At 40.8% G+C, this 19,605-nt stretch overlaps 1 protein-coding gene across 4 annotated transcripts in view; it reads right to left on the bottom strand.

Annotated features, from left to right (window-relative positions):
• fgf13a (fibroblast growth factor 13a) overlaps positions 1-19,605 on the bottom strand; it is a 104,127-nt gene that overhangs the window by 40,655 nt on the left and 43,867 nt on the right. For 3 of the 4 annotated variants that reach the window (XM_085427697.1, XM_085427688.1, XM_085427705.1), the window contains one exon: positions 8,798-8,965. The exons of the other annotated variant lie outside the window; for it this stretch is intronic. In XM_085427697.1, the coding sequence (XP_085283823.1) occupies positions 8,798-8,965 (168 nt within the window). The remainder of the gene's footprint in view (positions 1-8,797; positions 8,966-19,605) is intronic. 4 annotated transcript variants of the gene reach the window in all.

Raw genomic sequence — 19,605 nt, 5'->3', positions numbered from 1 at the left:
TGTCGTATAGAGGCACAGTTTTTCAGTTGTAGTTGTAGATAAGGTCACAACAGCATCACAGAAGCAGCCTGTTATACTACTTAAAAACAGAATGTTTTTGAACTGTTAATATATTACATCCACTGAACATCTTCACCTTCTCTCCAATAAGTGACACTAATTTGTGTATATCTGTAATCTCCATCCTGGCAGCTGTCAGAAGCTAATTTGCTCGCTTCTCATTAATGTGGTGCTGACTCAGCAGCGTGCCTCATTGCCCCCATTAAATAGCTTAATGCTTGTTTACTCTGAGAAAGATGTACACACTGCTTGTGTCACAGTTACTTTAACGTGACTCCTCTAGTGTGTGGTTTAGACTCAGATTGTAGTCAAACATGAACTTTAGTGAATAAAACAAAGTCCATTAATGACATAAGCTGGGATATTAGTGTCAAGCTGGGTGAAGAAGTCAGGCAGTGATGGGAACTACTGACTTCATTAGACCGACTAATGTGTGCCGGGCAATAAACAGACGTGAGAAATTAAAACAGACCGTTTCTGCTGTCCTTGGACTGCATGAAATAAACAACTAGTATTTGTCAATTAATTACGATTTAGCATCTTTTATTTGCCAAACCTCACTTTAATTTACACAATATGAAAAAAAATATCATATACTGACTAAAATAAAGCCTTTTCTCACAAAAGTATGTTGCTCTTATCCACTTTTTCTTCTAGTCTCTGTTAGAATTCTCTGCAATCAACAGGGAGCAGCTTTGCTGAAATGCTACTGTACATATAATGTACAGTGTTCCATTTGATGTGTGCCCTATAGTTATCACATACTCTGTTTGATTTAAATCTAGCCTTAGACGTTTCTAATTTATTTAATAGAGTTTCTGTTTGTAAGGGAGGTTGTGGGTGACATGCATCTCCTCCCGTTGCATGCACAGCACAAATTTTGATTAACTATATGACATGATGTATATTTAAACTGTGTACTGAACTGTATATCCACTCATGTCAAAGCAATTTACTGTATCTCTAAACAGAATGGCCCCGGTTATTTGCTGTCTTATTTCACTCTGTGTGGATATTGCCATGAGGAGAGAAACTGAGGCGTGCAGGGGAGAGAGAAATGTTAATTAAATAGACAATGATGGAATGTAATAAGCCTGGCAACTTGACTTTTCTGCATTGGTCTCCTGAGTAATTTCTTGTTAATGTTGCAATGAACTCCCGCTCCTGCTGATTGTTTATGCTTTCAGCTTAAGCTTCAAAGGTGCCAGAAATTAATGCTACATTAATATTTCTGCCAAAATCAGAGAAACATTTCCATGAACATACGTACTATTTTTACGTATATGACTTTGAAACCCATTTGGAGAGTAAAAACATAAATGTGACCATTTTATTTCTAGGTTTGTATGTCTGTAAGATTTAAGTCTAAGGCCATGGTTCTCAGCCCAAAAAAAGTGTGGAGCACCAGCTATGGGTCAGGAGTGAGTTGCTGCCCCAAATGGTGGAATTTAAGTATCTCTGGGTCTTGTTCATGTTTGAGGGTCGCATGTAGATTGGTGTGGCGTCACTGTACCAGTCTGCTGTGGTGAAGATAGAGCTGAGTGTGAAACATAGGCTGTTAATTTACTAGTCAATCTATACCAGCATATGTGGTTGAAACCCCAATGACACCTCTCTGGACTCATAGAAAGACGAATGTAACTATTTTATCCACGTAGAATAAAAGTTTTATCAGACTTACAAAGTGAGAAATATTCATCAGATAATTGCAAAGAGAAAGGTAATTGCATTTGTCCTGGAAAAAGTAGAAATTTATTCTAAGGCACAAATTTTCTCTTACTAGAAAGTTTAATTATAATATTTAGGTGATGCTGAAGTCCTCAAACTGACCTTGAAAGCACACTTTGGTTTTGACTTCTCCTCGTATACCACAGGTGATGTGGAGGTTTTGTCTAAGTGGCCAGAATGGGAAGTACTACTGTACTTAGTAGAATTTTTAAGTATCGGTACTTTACTTGAGTATATATTTTTCTGGCAACTTTTTACTTTTACTTCCTACATTTTAAAACAAATATCTGTACTTTCTACTCCTTACATTTTCAGAACAGGCCCGTTACTTTTGGTTGAACAGTATCATTTATAGCGTTAAAGTGGGCAGGAAGGAGTAGAGGTGCCCGTAAGTTGTGTTTGCGGTACTTCAGCATCTAGCTAGCTCTACAGAAGGAGAGGAAATATCAAGTGAGCAACATTTTTTTAAAGTGTCAGGTAATTTTATATTCAACAGTTCTATCAGCTCAACAAACATCAGCAAACACATAAGCTGTTTGTGCAGTTTGTCACACAGTGTGTTGCTAGCTAAAAGTCCAGCTACTGTATTTTCTAGGGAGAGAAAAGAAAGAGAACTTCACTCAGAGATGGAGAAAGACGCTGGGAGACAGACGGGACAGGAGAGGAAGAAGAGAGGTTTTATTTAAAGATAAGGATCACTCAGGGACACTTGATAAACTGCAAATTCAAAGCTTGCATGTAATGTCATCATTTTGCTCAGATGTATCTATCTATGTATGATGTGGTCTAATATATTATATATTTTCATTTTGTGAGACATCCTGCAAATTAAACTAAGTATACTAAATGTTTTTTAAATGTTGCATGAAAATTCTGGTTAGATTTGTGCAGAATAAACAGGTTTGCTTGCTTTAAAGCACTGTGTGTGACTGGTGCACAGTGGCTGTGGTTCTCAGAGTCACATTTAGGTTATATCAAGTGTAGTGGAGATGAATTTGCATTTAAGATGAGAGTGCTTAGATTAATTCGCTGAATTTCAACTTTATACCAGCTGTTTATGGTCTAGTATAAAGATAGTATAAAGACCATACTGTCAGTGTAGAGGATGGAAATCAGCCATGATGGCACTGAAACATCTGCGTACATCTTGTTAAATTCAGTTGTGTAAATCCACAAAGAGCAGCCGTTCAGCTGATCCTGTGCACTAAGAAAACCTAGTGAGGCTCACATTAGAAATGACTGTGAATTGTAATTCTTTTCCCTATGCTGAGCCACTACACAGATCCTAGCATTCCCCCAATCTGCTGAAACCCTGGCTGTTCTCATTTTACTGTTTAGGTGTGGAGGCAAAAGAAAAAAGTTTGTTTTTTTTAAATTACCTTTTACTGCATGTGACCTACATAACAGATTAGAATCCGAATTTAGATTAGAATAATATTTGTATTCTCATACACTAATAATATTTTATTATTACATTAATATAGCACATGGTCTCACTGTCGTTACCCACGTGAGCATTCAAGTCTCCCAGCCGGAAAAGAGTGGAGTGCCCACTCCGGGTCGGGGATGAGTTCCTGCCCCAAGTGGAGGAGTTCAAGTATCTCGGGGTCTTGTTCGCGAGTGATGGGAGAAGGGAGCCGGAGATCGACAGACGGATTGGTGCTGCGGCTGCAGTGATGCGGACGCTGCACCGGTCCGTCGTGGTGAAGAGGGAGCTGGGTGTAAAAGCGAAGCTCTCAATTTACCGGTCGATCTACGTCCCTACCCTCACCTATGGCCACGAGCTGTGGGTAGTGACCGAAAGAACGAGATCGCGGATACAAGCGGCAGAAATGAGCTTCCTCCGAAGGGTGGCTGGCCTCTCCCTTAGAGATAGGGTGAGAAGTTCGGCCATCCAGGAGGGGCTCAGAGTAGAGCTCCTGCTGCTCCACATCGAAAGGAGCCAGCTGAGGTGGTTCGGGCATTTGACAAGGATGTGTCCTGGGCGAAGTGTTCGGGGCATGTCCCACCGGGAGGAGGCCCCGGGGCAGACCCAAGACACGCTGGAGAGATTATATCTTTCGGCTGGCCTGGGAACGCCTTGGTGTTCCCCCGGATAAGCTGGAGGAGGTGGCTGGGGAGAGGGAGGTCTGGGCTTCTATGCTTAGGCTGCTGCCCCCGCGACCCGGCCTCGGTTAAGTGGAAGAAGATGGATGGATGGATGGATGGATGGATATAGCACAAGGTTCAAAAACGGTTACTAGGGGCTACTTTTTTCTTTCTTACTTTGAGTACATTTCAGAGCTGGTACTTTTTTACTTTAACTTGAGTAAAGAAGTTTCCTCTATTACTGGAGTATATTTTAACAATAATATCTGTACTTGTAGTTAAGAAAAGAAAGTCTGTACTTTTGCCACCTCTGTAAGTGGCAATACCTATCATTCTGAATCAGAATCAGAGAAACATTATTAATCCCTCTGGTACACAACTGTGATGATATCACTGTTTGTATGCAACACAAGGCATGAAGTGGGTGGCTTGACTGCGGGCCCATTATACCCACCGTTATGGTGGCATATGCCAAAAGTAACATCACATATGCTGGTGCAAGCTCTGCTTAGGCGTATTTCGGCTGGTCATGAACTTCTCGATTTTTGTAACGTTGTACACATGACACAGCTAGCTTGGTGACCACAATCATGTAAGTTTTTAAAAATAAAATTCTAATAATGTCAATGCAGAATCTCATAAATGTTCAGATTATACAGAGGGAAATCCTACTGCAAGTAGAAAAGATAAGATGAAGAAGAGATGTGTTCATGATGTGTTCGTTTCCTTCGTTTCACGTCTTTTATTGGTATACCACTGCTGATGTAGAGGTTTGGTTTTATTGCCTATCATTTAGGAGAAAACTGTAACAACTCTGGTGTACCCTCGATACCATTATAATTTATGACGGGGCTGTGATGATGTCATATTTAGTTCATGACACAAGCAGACCCTATTTGGGCCCATTACAGAGAGGGCAAGGAGCTTGGTCATTCAGGTGAGGTTTAGAGTAGAGCCACTGCTCCTCCACATCAAAACGAGCAAATTAAGGTGATTGGAGCATCTTACTAAATGCGTTTCAGGCATGTCCTACCAGTAGGAGGCCTCTGCATAACAACTCTTGAGTGGCTTTAATTTGCACTCTTTTTATTGTCTGATCAAAATGACTAAAAAATTGAAGTTTGTATAGCAGTTGTACTTACATCTGGATAAGGCTAAAAGCACATAAGAGAAACATAAGACTAAAAGTACACAGTAGGACTTTCATAAAATTCAAAATACAAATTTCTCCTCTTACATATGATCAGAGAGGTTAGGTAAATGCAGAAGAGCATGCAGTGCTGATATGACACTGATGCTTTTCTGCTACCCTGCGCTCTCCAGGTACCAAATCGCATTATCATACACATGATTTATTCATGCATAGTCTATTTATGCATCAACTTGGAATTATTGCCTTTATGCGGAAAGACAGACTGCAAAGGACAGAGAGAAAATTAGACAAGCTGCTACTGTAGAATGAGTGCATCTAATGGTTGCATGTTTGGTCTTGTTGATATTGCAGTAATGTGCAGGCTGCAGTGGGATCCCCCAACAGACTGTGCTATTATCAGCAGCAAAAGTAACCCCCTGAAATGTAATTGCAACTTTGTGGTGATTCACCATCATGCATAAGTGGGAAATAAATGGTGCTACTACTTACTCCTCTGGCATTTCTGTTTTCATTTCCTTGGCAGCAGATTAAATATTTGTCAGTACAGTAGAAACACATTAGGTAGTAGCATAAATGTTGCACAGGTCCTGGTCCCCAATGTGTCAGCATTACAAGTTCAGCGACAGCTGTGATTGGTTCAAGATATCAAGCTGTTGTGAAAAGAATGAAAATAAAAGGCCTAACGGGATGGAAATCTGCGACTACAAACAGGCAGTTACTCTTTGTATCCAGCATGGCTACAGCTTTTACAGAATGGCACCAGTGGCAGCCTTGCTTTCTGTGTAAGGTTCTTTGTGGGTGACTCTGTGCCCATTATAATTAAAAAAGAAACAATTTGCACAAACACAAAGAGAAAATCCTAGAAAAATTAGGTTTTCTTACGTAATTCTTTGGCTAAAAGTTGTGTATAGGTATAAGTCTATAAGTTGACAATGACTAAGCTTTTTGAGAGAACAAGGACTGTGGATATTGTCCCTCATCACTTCGTCTAAAAATTGATTTAGAAGGACTCTCCCAATAACCACAATTTAAAAACATTATTCATCTATACCATAACTTATTCAAGTTCCTCGTGTGCATTTGAATGCGAATATGTGTGACACCTAAAATGTCTATGTGTGTGAGAGACAGAAAAAGAGAACAAGAGACAGGGATACATATGATAAAGACAAGTTTGTGAAATGGGTATCTCAAAAGTGACAGCATGTGACATTTCTTTCTGCAACACAGTCACATTTCTACGTCAGTTAGCATTTTAAAACTCCTGCAATTTAAAGTCAGCCAATGTGAAAGAACATCTTGTGTCTGAAATGGACAGGAAAGCATAATTCAGCTGGAAATACTTCTACAGCTTATTAAGTATGTCACACGCAAATACTATATATATATGATTTAAGCACTTTACTTCCCAGATTGCCTTAGAAAGTTGTCTGTCTGTGTATATATCATATAGCCTCAAACTATAAAGACAAAGTCTTGCAGTACTTTGAATTATGGATGGATATTTACACAGATCTGCTCCTCAGGCACCATCTTTTGTTTCTACTGTGGAGACACAGAACAGAGCTAAAGAGAAAAACAGAAGCAGAAAACAATGATTTGAGTATAAAGAGAAAAAGATGGTTACACAGACTGAGTCAAGGAGAGTTTGGATAATACAGAGAACAAACTCTTTGACAGCAGGCGACCCACACAGGCCTGAGAATGTCACACATGTCTCTGGACGTGTAAAGCTAATATACTGGTCCCACTTCAGTGTAGTTCTGGGATATGCATCAGAGGAATTGGATTGACTTTCTTAAAGCCTAGGTAATTAATGGATCTTGCTGTTCATACTTCTTCAAAGCAAGTGTCACTGTTCACAGTTCAACAATCTACTCCTGCTGGCACAAAAGAAGTCTTGTTTTTACTACTTATTGTGATAGTTTTTATTTACTGTCACTGATGTAGTTTAACCATAGAGGGAAAAATGTAACAAACTGCAACAGCCTGGGCTGCAGTCCACTGTGACTTACAAAGTCTGTTAGACACAGAGCTAAGTATTCTAGAAGCTAGAGTCCATGAAAATCATTAATAAGCAACACAAAGCAGTTGAAATGCTGTTGCCATGGTAACAGTGTGACGGGACTGACTTTCTTGCCCAGATTTCTCAGAACGCATAAACTTACATTAAATGCCGTCTTTTCAACGAATGTAAAAGCTAATTTGTTGCCATTCTACCAAAAAATATAAAACATTTTTGTTTTGTTTCTTAATGTGGGAGTTTGTGCTTTTGCAAAGATTTTCAGGAGACAATTACATATTCTTTATAATCTGTGTATCTGTCTACACGGCCTGTTCCATAGATCAGTTTAATAACACAGTTTCCATTCACATCATGCATCAGCATAAATGACATCCTCATGAACAGCTTACGTAAGAGCTGTAGTCTCCCCTCCTTCCTTTGTAAATTCAGTCACGTCCAACTGGAGCTGCAGACAAACTGAATAATACATCTGTAATTCTCCAGCCAGACCTCTGTTAGTATACCACTACTTTATCTCTCTCACCCTCACTTTCTTTCCTCACAAGGATAAGAACGTGTGTGCAAGTCCTTCAGTGAGTAAAGAGAACGTTATCAACAGGTCAACTAATATGACAGGTCCAGAAACTCTGTGCCAAACATGACATTTAAATACAGCAGAATATAGACCAGCACACTGTAGACAACATGTGTGAGAGAGTTCATCTCTTACCAATCACGATGTCTGTAAAGGAAAGCAATTTCTACAATCGTAATACCATACAGAAGGTTGAATGATAAATGAGGTAGCCAAAGAACCTGAATGCCAGAAAGAGCAAGGTGCAATGACATGCTAGGAGCAGAAAGTTTTTATTTTGTTTTTTATTTTTCTTATACATGGACTTCTCTTAACAAATTCTGCGTACTTGTACTATATGCAGGTATATTTTCTCCCCATAGCTGCATACAGCAAGTATTGAAGCAGGAAAATGAAACATGGAGGAAATGTAAAACAAAATAATGTTAGGCAGGGAGAGAAGGAAGGAAGCAATGGTAGGCTGCAAAAACCAAGACCACTGAACCACAGGCAGAAGCATAGGAAACACGGGAAGGAAGGAGAGGGAGGAGGGGTTTGCTGACTTGACAGTCTGTGGATGAGTAGATCACTCTTTAGTCATGGATATGAAACATAATCTTCACAGCCTTGTGTTGTTTTGTTTTGCTTTATTGGGCCAGTTTAAGTGGAAGCACATACTGAAATCGCCTAGTCATTGAACTCATTAGGGCAGCAGCTGCCTCCATCTATAACCCCTTTTCTTTTTGCACTTTGTTTTGGTCTGTGCATGCGCCTCAGGGTGGCAATGACCGAGTTAATGGTTTGGGGTAGGGAGGGGTGGACAGGAGCTACAGATGCTATGCTCCTCAGTCCAACATAACGGGTATGCAGGCAGACACACATACGCTCACACAAACACGCACTAAACTGGACGAGGCCCAGGGAGAGACGCCGTCCTACAAGTTCTCTGCTAGCGAATATCCCCTCAGCACTGGGTCGTCTAATATGCCCAACACGCACACTTGCACACACGCCTTCGTGCACAAACACACACATGCAGAAGCGCACCAGATGCTCTCTAAAAATGGAACAGAAATTTTGAAAAAAAACTTCGTTTGGAGGGACAGAATATGAAGAGGGGGTGAGATGAGAGTGGCCGAAAGAAGCGAGGAGCATCAGCAAATCAAAACAAGGAGGGGTGCAAACAAACCTTCGGGTTCTGCGTTCTCTTTGTGGACGACTTGCTTCAGTGGGCAGCAGAAGATTTCGTGACACTTAGCACGAAAGGGGGACCCTTTACTCCTTATATCCGCAGAGTGGATGGAATCCTGCCGTAACATAATGTACTCCTGGGTACCTGGGGCAGCGTCATCCTGGACTGCGGTGTGCCATAACAGAATGAACTGGGGTTAGAAACCACATAAAAACAAAAGAAAACAACAACAACAGCAAAAACACAAGCAAATAAAAAGGCATTAGCAACAGCAACAGCATTAAATAACGGTACTAAAATGCATACTGACAGGCAGAGCAGGGAGAGAGAGTACAGGAGGATAAAAGAGAATAAGAAAGAAATAGACAGGCTCAGATAAAGAACACTAAGATCACAAAAATAACTCAAATAACAGACAGACAAATAAACAACAGTGGGGGTTGTGTTATATATATCCTTAGTCTCTGAAAAGGAAAAGTGTTAAAATAACACAAAGAAAAGATAAGGGGACCAAGAACAGTTCAATGTTCAAACTCAGTGTTATGGCAGGTTTTTAGCAGGCACTGGACCAGCACTTAAATGAGGTGATTGGGGTTGGGAGAATAATATTAAGTTGTGGACAAGCCAAAGCAGGCAAACGTGCAGTCTGCTACAGTATATATGAAGCAAGCATCCCAGAATCTTAAGGCCCCTTTCTGACAACATATCCACCCCATTTATTTTGAGTAGGCAAGCAAATGCAAGGCCATGCACAACCCCCCAGATCACACTGGGTGGCCACATTTGCTTTCATGAAATCATGCTTGGGACAAGTGACATTAAGGAGAGTTTTTATAACTTGACTCTGCATGTCTCTATAGGATTTCTGGGGTCTTGTGAAGATCCTTGTGTTTCTGATTCGGTCTGGACTGGGCCTAATGCATCCGTCCTCTTTCAGGCACAATGCATGGGCTTTAATCATTGACCTATTTTCTCTCTGTTGATGGATTAGCTACAAGCAAACCAGTCCAAATAAATTGTATCTTTTTATCCTAATGGATTTCAGTGTCATGCCTCTCTCTGACACACTTATTATTAAATGAAAATGACAAAAGAGAAGGCCATTAATCATCTGCCTCCACTGAACCACAAATAGGAGTAATACCCTGTTCATCTATGACATGTGTGACCAACATAATTATCTTCCATTTGCAGAAAAATGACATTATGAATAATTCCAAGGTTTTACATATAACTCATGACTCATTTTCCCTCACATTCAACTGATGATCTGATATTAAATCTTTTTGTATTGCATGTAAACTTCAGTCAGCCTCATCCAGAGGGCTAATCCATGAATTGATAAATACAAACTCAGATGTACAAACACGTACACAGACCCTCAGCACACATTGATGTGGATGCACTGTACTTTAACACCTAGTATGTCAAGGTACATACACACCTCACACATATCTTGAAAAAACATCTTGTACTCTTGTTTTGACTGTTTAATATTATACCTGTCATTTATTGACCTTGATATGTTGTAACCATATGGAGGAAATCCTGACAGAGCAGTGTGCAATCCACTATGACTTCCAAACTCTAAGATTAAAAAACAAACAGCATGAAAAAGTATATAAGCAGCACATGGCCTTACTTAATGTTTTTAACTAGTCTTCAAGATAACCTATAAGTTACTGAACACTGTGTTGTAGAGATAAAATGTTCTTCATCTAGTCTATGTGCTGCACACCAGCAACAAATCAACAATCCCAAACATATAGCTAGACTAAAAAAGGAAAAGGAGTCAGAGCCCTGAACGTCATAGACATCTGTGGTTACAAGAATCAACACGAGGCACCCAATGCCCTTACAGCCAAAGAAAGCTGTTGCAAGTTCTTTATGATGCTGAAGAACAACCAACCTTCCAAGTAAAAACTATGCAGGTGTACATGGACTTTACTACTTTAAAGATCATGGGTGGGTCCATAAAATATTAATTTGAGTTTATTCTCACTCACTCATTCTTTTAACTCATATTTTTATACTTTGTTTGAAGTCACTTGGAAAAGAAAAGTTAAATATAAGCTAGATTTTTTTTAAATGCCTAAAGCATCTTCACTTTTAGTCACTAAAATGTTTTCAGAGTGTGCTGTATTGTTATTAATGTACTCATAAATTGTTTGACTTTCCTGAACTGTTGATTATCGTGGGGTTTAATGGAAACAGTGGACTCTGTATAGGAGCAATATGTCTATCAGCAAATGGCAATCAGTGTGTGATTATAGTTCAAAAATCCAACTTAGGCAACATTATGACTATGATTAAGATTGTTGTTGTTAATGTTAATAATTATAATTGTTATTATTAAAATTATATATATAAAAAAAACACCCAGCACGCCCCTGCGGGCGGTTTATCCTTCAAGCTCGGGTCCTCTACCAGAGGCCTGGGAGCTTGAGGGTCCTGCGCAGTATCTTAGCTGTTCCCAGGACTGCGCTCTTCTGGACAGAGATCTCCGATGTTGTTCCCGGGATCTGCTGGAGCCACTCGCCTATCTTGGGAGTCACCGCACCTAGTGCTCCGATTACCACGGGGACCACCGTTACCTTCACCCTCCACATCCTCTCGAGCTCTTCTCTGAGCCCTTGGTATTTCTCCAGCTTCTCGTGTTCCTTCTTCCTGATATTGCTGTCATTCGGAACCGCTACATCGATCACTACGGCCGTCTTCTTCTGTTTGTCTACCACCACTATGTCCGGTTGGTTAGCCACCACCATTTTGTCCGTCTGTATCTGGAAGTCCCACAGGATCTTAGCTCGGTCATTCTCCACCACCCTTGGGGGCATCTCCCATTTTGACCTCGGGACTTCCAGGTTATACTCGGCACAGATGTTCCTGTACACTATGCCGGCCACTTGGTTATGGCGTTCCATGTATGCCTTGCCTGCTAGCATCTTGCACCCTGCTGTTATGTGCTGGATTGTCTCTGGGGCATCTTTACACAGCCTGCACCTGGGGTCTTGCCTGGTGTGATAGACCCCAGCCTCTATGGATCTTGTGCTCAGAGCTTGTTCTTGTGCTGCCATGATTAGTGCCTCTGTGCTGTCTTTCAGTCCAGCTTTGTCCAGCCACTGGTAGGATTTCTGGATATCAGCCACCTCCTCTATCTGCCGGTGGTACATACCGTGCAGGGGCCTGTCCTTCCATGATGGTTCCTCGTTTCCCTCCTCTTTCTTGGGTTTCTGCTGCCTGAGGTATTCACTGAGCACTCGGTCAGTTGGGGCCATCTTCCCAATGTATTCTTGGATGTTCCTTGTCTCATCCTGGACTGTGGTGCTGGCACTCACCAGTCCCCGGCCCCCTTCCTTCCGCTTAGCGTACAGCCTCAGGGTGCTGGACTTGGGGTGAAACCCTCCATGCATGGTAAGGAGCTTTCTTGTCTTTATGTCAGTGGCTTCTATCTCCTCCTTTGGCCAGCCTATTACCCCAGCAGGGTACCTGATCACGGGCAGGGCGTACGTGTTGATGGCCCGGATCTTGTTCTTACCATTCAGCTGACTCCTCAGGACTTGCCTGACCCTCTGCAGGTACTTGGTGGTTGCAGCCTTTCTAGCGGCCTCTTCATGGTTCCCATTTGCCTGCGGGATCCCCAGGTACTTGTAACTGTCCTCTATGTCTGCAATGTTGCCTTCTGGTAGTTCAATCCCCTCAGTTCTGACTACCTTCCCTCTCTTTGATACCATCCGACTACACTTCTCCAGTCCGAACGACATTCCAATGTCATTGCTGTATAGCCTGGTAGTGTGGATCAGTGAATCGATGTCTCGTTCACTCTTGGCATACAGCTTGATGTCATCCATGTACAGGAGGTGGCTGACAACTGCTCCATTCCGTAGTCGGTATCCGTAGCCAGTTTTGTTAATGATCTCACTGAGGGGGTTCAGGCCTATGCAGAACAGCAGTGGGGACAGAGCATCTCCTTGGTAGATCCCGCACTTGATGGTGACTTGTGCTATGGGCTTGGAGTTGGCCTCTAGTGTTGTACGCCACATCCCCATTGAGTTCCTGATGAAGGCTCTTAGGGTCCCATTGATCTTGTACAATTCTAGGCATTCCAGTATCCAGCTGTGGGGCATTGAGTCATAGGCCTTCTTGTAATCAATCCAGGCAGTGCACAGGTTGGTCAGTCTGGTCTTGCAGTCTCGGCTGATTGTTCTGTCTACCAGTAGCTGGTGTTTTGCGCCTCTGGTATTCTTGCCAATTCCTTTCTGTGTCCCGCTCATGTATTGACCCATGTGCCTGTTCATCTTAGCCGATATGATGCCTGACAGGAGCTTCCATGTAGTACTGAGGCAGGTTATTGGTCGGTAGTTGGAGGGGACCGGTCCCTTCTTGGGGTCCTTGGGGATCAGGACCGTCCGGCCTTCAGTTAGCCATTCCGGGTGTCTCTCGTTAACTAGCAGCTGGTTCATTTGTGCTGCCAGACGCTCGTGGAGTGCAGTCAGCTTCTTTAGCCAGTAGGCGTGAACCATGTCGGGCCCTGGTGCTGTCCAACTCTTCATACTGGAGACCCTTTCTTGGATATCTGCCACTGTGATGGTTACTGGACCCTGTTCAGGGAGGTAGCTGTGGTCTGCCCTCAGATCCACTAGCCACTGAGCATTGCCGTTATGGGTTGCATCCTTCTCCCATATGCTCTTCCAGTATTGCTCCGTCTCCAGCCTTGGTGGTGCTGTTCTCTTATTGTTCCCTTGCCACTGAGAGTACACCTTTGCTGGTTCTGTGGAGAACAGCTGGTTTATTCTCCTGCCTTCTATCTCTCTGGTGTACCTCCTCAAGCGGCTGGCCAAGGCTGTGAGTCTTTGCTTGGCAGTTTCCAAGGCCTCAGGTATGGACAGCTTGCTGTATTTCTTAGGCACCTTATTTGTCGCACCTTGCTGCAACTCCGTTAGTTGGCTAACCTCCCTCCGTGCTACTTTGATCTTGCCCTCTAGCCTCCTTCTCCATGGAGGGTACTGCCCCTTGTCGCTGTTCAACTTGTAGCCAAGCATCTCACTGATCACTGCTGCCGTATTGTAGATCAGCTTGTTAGTGTCAGTAATCGTGGTTGTAGGTATTGCCCGTAGTGCTGCATTAACATGCAGCACTAGCAGATGATGTTAATGCATATATATATGCACTAACATCATATATATATATATATATATATATATATATATATATATATATATATATATATATATATATATATATATATATATATATATATATATATATGTATATATAGTGCGGTGACTCCCAAGCTAGGCGAGTGGCTCCAGCAGATCCCGGGAACAACATCGGAGATCTCTGTCCAGAAGAGCGCAGTCCTGGGAACAGCTAAGATACTGCGCAGGACCCTCAAGCTCCCAGGATAAACTGCCCGCAGGGGCGTGCTGGGTGTTTTATATATATATATATATATATATATATATATATATATATATATATATATATATATATATATATATATATATATATATATATATATATATAATTGTAACAGAGGAATTATGACTTGATAATAGTTACACCAAGACTCCAATCACAGTGGAAAAAGCCAGCTTATTAGACTAAATAAACAACCTTTTAGCAAGACCAGAGTCCTAAAAAATGACCATAAACTCTAAAGTTAGTACAGAACGTCCCTTGCTTGGCACAGTATGTGTCTCCTCACATATTTAATAGATAGATACGCAGAGCATATATTCAATTTTCCACACCTGGAACAATCAGTTATCACATAAATTGTGTCCTGCACAACTCAGCGGCATGTTTGCTCCTCTTTGATGCTCTCAGATAACCTTTCTCCAGTAGTTCAACTCAGCAAAAAATATATTTATATATACCGGTAACTTTTCATATAAATAAGTAGCTCAGACTGATTCAAATAGCAACACAAAACAATGCCAGAAAGGAGTCAGTCAAGAGAATATTCAAATATTCGCTCCATCTTTTAGCAGACTCTTTTGCCATTATTATAATTATTCCAAAGCTCGATAGAGTTAAGCTGTAAACCATTTACTACATATTTAATCCTTTATATAATTTTTACTAAATATACCTTTCTGAGGTCACTGCTGATGTAGAAAATGGGAACGGGTGTAAAAGACAGGGAGAAAAGACTCTTGAGAACTACAACAAATGTCTAATTACAGCCAGCAATTATTAATGAGCCAGCTAACTGTTGGCTCATTAGAGGTAATAAAAAAGAGTGACGATGGGGCTAAGAGGACGACTGCAAAGGAGGGGGTAGGCACTATGTTTTACAGCTTTCATCCTCTCCCCGGCCTTGATGAAGAACGCATATTTGGGAATGAAGGAAGCATGATGGATGATACAGCGAGGCTTGGTACCTCACTCTCCATCAGGACAGCCACTCACAGACAGAGTGAAATGTCAGCCAGGTTCGTGATAGTCCGTGATCTATAGACACCAGTGCTGCCGCACTGGACCTCCAGCAAACTGCAATAGATATTCCTGCCCCTCTGACAGGAATAAATCTAACAGTAAGGAGAAATACTTACAAATAAAGTGCAGGGCAGTGCAGGATATATCTTGCTTTGGTTAGTTGAACATCTATTTAACACCCCCTACCATTAGGTCATGTGTGCAACAGTACAGTAGATGTGCTGCGTATTTATAGTATGTAGAATAAAGTAAGTAAGGCACAATAACAATGTTGTGCTCATTTTCATATTTGGGTTTATCTATGTTACTGTGGGACAAAGGAGCAGGCTTAATATGAACAGGTATTATTGTTCACATGCTCAAACTTCCATCTGCCATGTTCAAATGAGGTTCAAGGACAACCAACTGATGTAGTGTCAGATCTAGAGAAATGGCTTTGACTTCCATAGGTGCACTGGTAATTTGCACCAGTTACTCAAGTCATGGCTTGTATCCATCACGAAGGCGACACACATGCATCACGTGCTTGACAAATAGCATACTCACTAAATTAGAATCAAAATTAAGCACAGAAAACGGGTCTGTAGCCTGAGGTTTGTGTTTCAAAAATAGCCTGGCCTCAATGTAGTTTTACAAGAAGCAGAATCTAGCACATTGTCTTCTGGGATGCTTTTGGTTCAGCGTGGCTCAATCTCAAGAAAGAATAGTTTTATTTTGGTTGTAAGTCACCTTGCAGGCAGCAGAGAAAGTAAGTCGAGTTGAACTGGAGGTTTTCTTTGAAACGCAGAATGAGCTTGCATTTTTATTCCTGCTCTATCATGCCTCTGAACTGTCACACTCACTTTTTCTTTGTCTCTTTTTCTTTTGCTTCTTTTTTTTTTTTTACATAACCAGCAACTTTATGGAGTGGTAGTTTTAAATACCATAAGCTCATCTAATAGATAACCTTTCTAATTACTATGAATCTGATCCAGCCAGAAAAACACTAGCAGCCTTATTTTGTTTTATCTTTCTATATCTATAATAAACCCTAACCAAGGTTTCTGCATTGCTTAGCCTTCATTATGTCTAATAGCTGTTATATTTTATAGATGAATTAAACTTTTAAATTGTGGCTTTAGCGTATGGAGAAATGTAAAATATCGTGTATGTTTTCAGATAATTTGTCATGCTCCAGTAGTATTATAGTATATTAAAACTTATGTCAGAATCCAATTCCATTAGTAGAAAGAAAGCACAACTTGTAAAGGACCACAGAGCAATTACTCAAATGCAACATGATATGGCCATAGCTCCAGTCATGCTCCCCCAGCAAAAGCAATCCATTTACACCAATATGTACCATGTATAGAAGCTATGAGTCTGCCTCAAAGGGGCGGCAGACATCGTGTCCTATTTATTCATCTAGAAATGAGTAGGTGTTGAAATATTGTGTCTTTTCTCAAACAATAAGCTTCAAAACAATGTGGAAAAAACAGGAAGTCTTGGTCCACTGAACTAAGGCGCAACAGAACAAGGAATTTAAGACGTTGCCATGAGGAGAAAAAGGTATGGCCAAAGGAGGACAATGAGTAGAAGCTTCTGACCAACTCTTCTAGTATGAGCCCAATCGACTGAGTTACTTTTGGTGGCTTTAATAGGTTACTAAAAAGAAAAGCCTTTTTAAAACTGCTGTAGTAACATGCAGAACACTTGTTTCTCTTCTTCTAAAATTGCATCAGTGGTCTTAGAACATAATTTGTGACCCCTGTTGAGGTGTCTTAGCAAGTTACTGTAGGAGTTACTGTGGTAGAGCGCTATCAGAAGTTCTCATAGGATTTTCTGCTTGCAAATTAGTGAAATAAAGGTGTATTTCTGAACAGCGTGGCATTGAAAATAATAGGGTTCAGTATAACAGACTTCCAATGTAGGGATCCCTTAATAATAAGAAGTATAAAAGCTATCATTTATATTTAAAAATGTAAATATTGGTATATGTAATGATAGACAGTATAATATACATAATAGCACCATAACCAATAGCACCAATAGTTATCCCGCTGGCACTCAAACAGTGCAGTATTGCACCTACCATAATACTACCTACTACGCAAGTGAATAAGGAAGAATAAGAATAACTAGCAGGGGTTGACAAAGTTTTTGTCAAAGAAAAAAATAATGGATATTTATGAGAAGTCTAGAAAGATCATTGTAAACCTAAGTGCTTGGTTATTCTTAACCTTACTATAAAACATGCCCTGAGAGTAATTTTTTACATGTAATTTCACCTTTTTTGACACTTTTTTTCTCACCTTTTGCTCTAATGTGCTACTTTGCATGTATGCACACAAGCATTTATAGACGCACAGATGAACATGTAAAATGTTTCATCTCCCTCCCCGTCATGCATTCAAATATTTCTGGGTTCAAACACGCACTCATGCTGAGAGAGATTAATGTTAAAGATCCATTTCACCGCAATTAACAGCTGACGAGAGCAAACTGGATCATAAAGTCTATACTACTGCCTGCTGATTAATAGGCCTTTGACTGCGGGATGACTGAAACATTGTGGGAGGTGGTTCAAGGGTAATAGGATCAACAAAGCCTGAGAGGTAAGTGACTCCAAGTAGCTTATGATATATCTCATGTCAAATCCACTTCAAAGTCACATACGATTTATACTTTCTTTTCACATCAACCCCACGCTCGCTGTAGAACATTACGAATAACGTTACACCGATCGAAAGAACATATAGCTTGTCCATCACACTATATGGCTTGCCGGTGTTTAAAAGCATATACTTTGATGTGCAGTCATCTTCCCATGGGGATTTTAATAGGAAACATCTGTCTTTTAAGCATAAGACGATTAGCACAGTGTCAACTATCTCCTCCAAAAGCCCTTGGATTTGAAGAAATTAACCAGGCATTGACATGGTAAGAGTGGATATTAAAACATAAAATACATAAAATCTTCATAATCAATTCTGGAAAAACAGACAGTCAATCTTGTTGCAAGATTTAAAAAAATTAAAAAATAAATGTTTTGGTTACATTTTTGATGACATTAAGCTGCCTGTGAAGCTTGTAATTGATTAATTTTCTGGAAGTGGCCGATTGCAGCCTTTTTGTTTTATTAACCAGTTCAGAATGTGATATAATAAAATTACTCCTTAGCCTAAAAAAGAAATTCAAACAGTTGCTGCTTTCAAATGACATGGCAAGTTCATTAATGCACTGCAGAAGTCTGTAGCAGCTGTTTGACTGCTCTTGGCTCCAAGCGGAGCATTTGTTGCTTTTTGATGAAAAAACATGTGATATAGCTATGAATGGGTGAACAGAAAGATGCCACTCGTGTTAATGGATCGATGCACTTAATTAAAGTGGGCAATTGCTCTTCAAAAGCACACCATGTGGTGCACAGAGAGCAAAGGGAGAGAAAAATAAGTAGCATGTAAAACACTTTGCAAAAGCCATAAATGTGTCCTTGAGAGGTCCAGTGGTATTTGTGGCCTTAGATGCTCAATACAAAAAAATTAGAAATTGCTTGCTGCCAACAGAGCACTGTCATCTAGTGAGTTGGATAGAAGGAGGTAATCTCAGTGTGAGACCTGCAGCTGAGTGCAAGAGAAAGAGCGAATCCATGCTGTTGGCCCATGAAGCCAAGTATCATTGTCTGGAGCAAAAGCTGTAAACTAGCATCAGTATTTGACATAATCAATTATTTAAACCCACTAAGTTTGTCATTTCTTGTTGTCCAATAGTATTATATAATGGCATGCAGTGCACCTGCCTTCTAGGTAGCAGTGGCAGCAGTCATCCAATAACTAACTGCACTAACTAATGTCTGAGTTCATGGTTGACTAAGTGCAAATGGCAATCTCACATTCTATATTACACATTACTATAAGTTAGTATGAGGTCATCGGGTCTTGGGTCAGTGTTAAGTAAACTCTACCTCAAACTACATAGAGGTAAAGAGCAAAGTAGACAAAGTATTGAGCGGTTCAAACACTATATCACTAAATTCAAAGTTAAAATTTGAGAAGTTGTGTAACTGGATGTGAGTACCATATAATCATATCACCACTAAGCCTTCACAGGTTGTGACAAGACTCTTTATTAATTACTGCACTGAAATAGTCCTTGAACCAAGCCTTTCCGCCAAGAACACAGTCTCTGGCAGAGCAAATATGGAGGGCAGCATCTTCCTGTGCCTTCTGCCAACCAGATCAGATCCCAGATGGGCATCAAAACCTATCGTACTGTAGTTTATTAATGCACATTTACAGCCTTCACTGTTGTTAGAGGAGGAAAGGTAGCAGAGGGAGAGGGGGCGGAGAAGGAAAGTGGAGGAGTAAAGCCATTTGCACAGTTTTAAAGAA

This window comes from Rhamphochromis longiceps, linkage group LG2, assembly GCF_057381845.1.
Source record: "Rhamphochromis longiceps isolate RC_006_pf linkage group LG2, R_longiceps_female_GT1.1, whole genome shotgun sequence".
NCBI classification, from domain to species: Eukaryota; Metazoa; Chordata; class Actinopteri; order Cichliformes; family Cichlidae; genus Rhamphochromis; species Rhamphochromis longiceps.
Note: the sequence above shows the minus strand (reverse complement) of the source record. Positions and strands in the feature narration are given on the sequence as shown.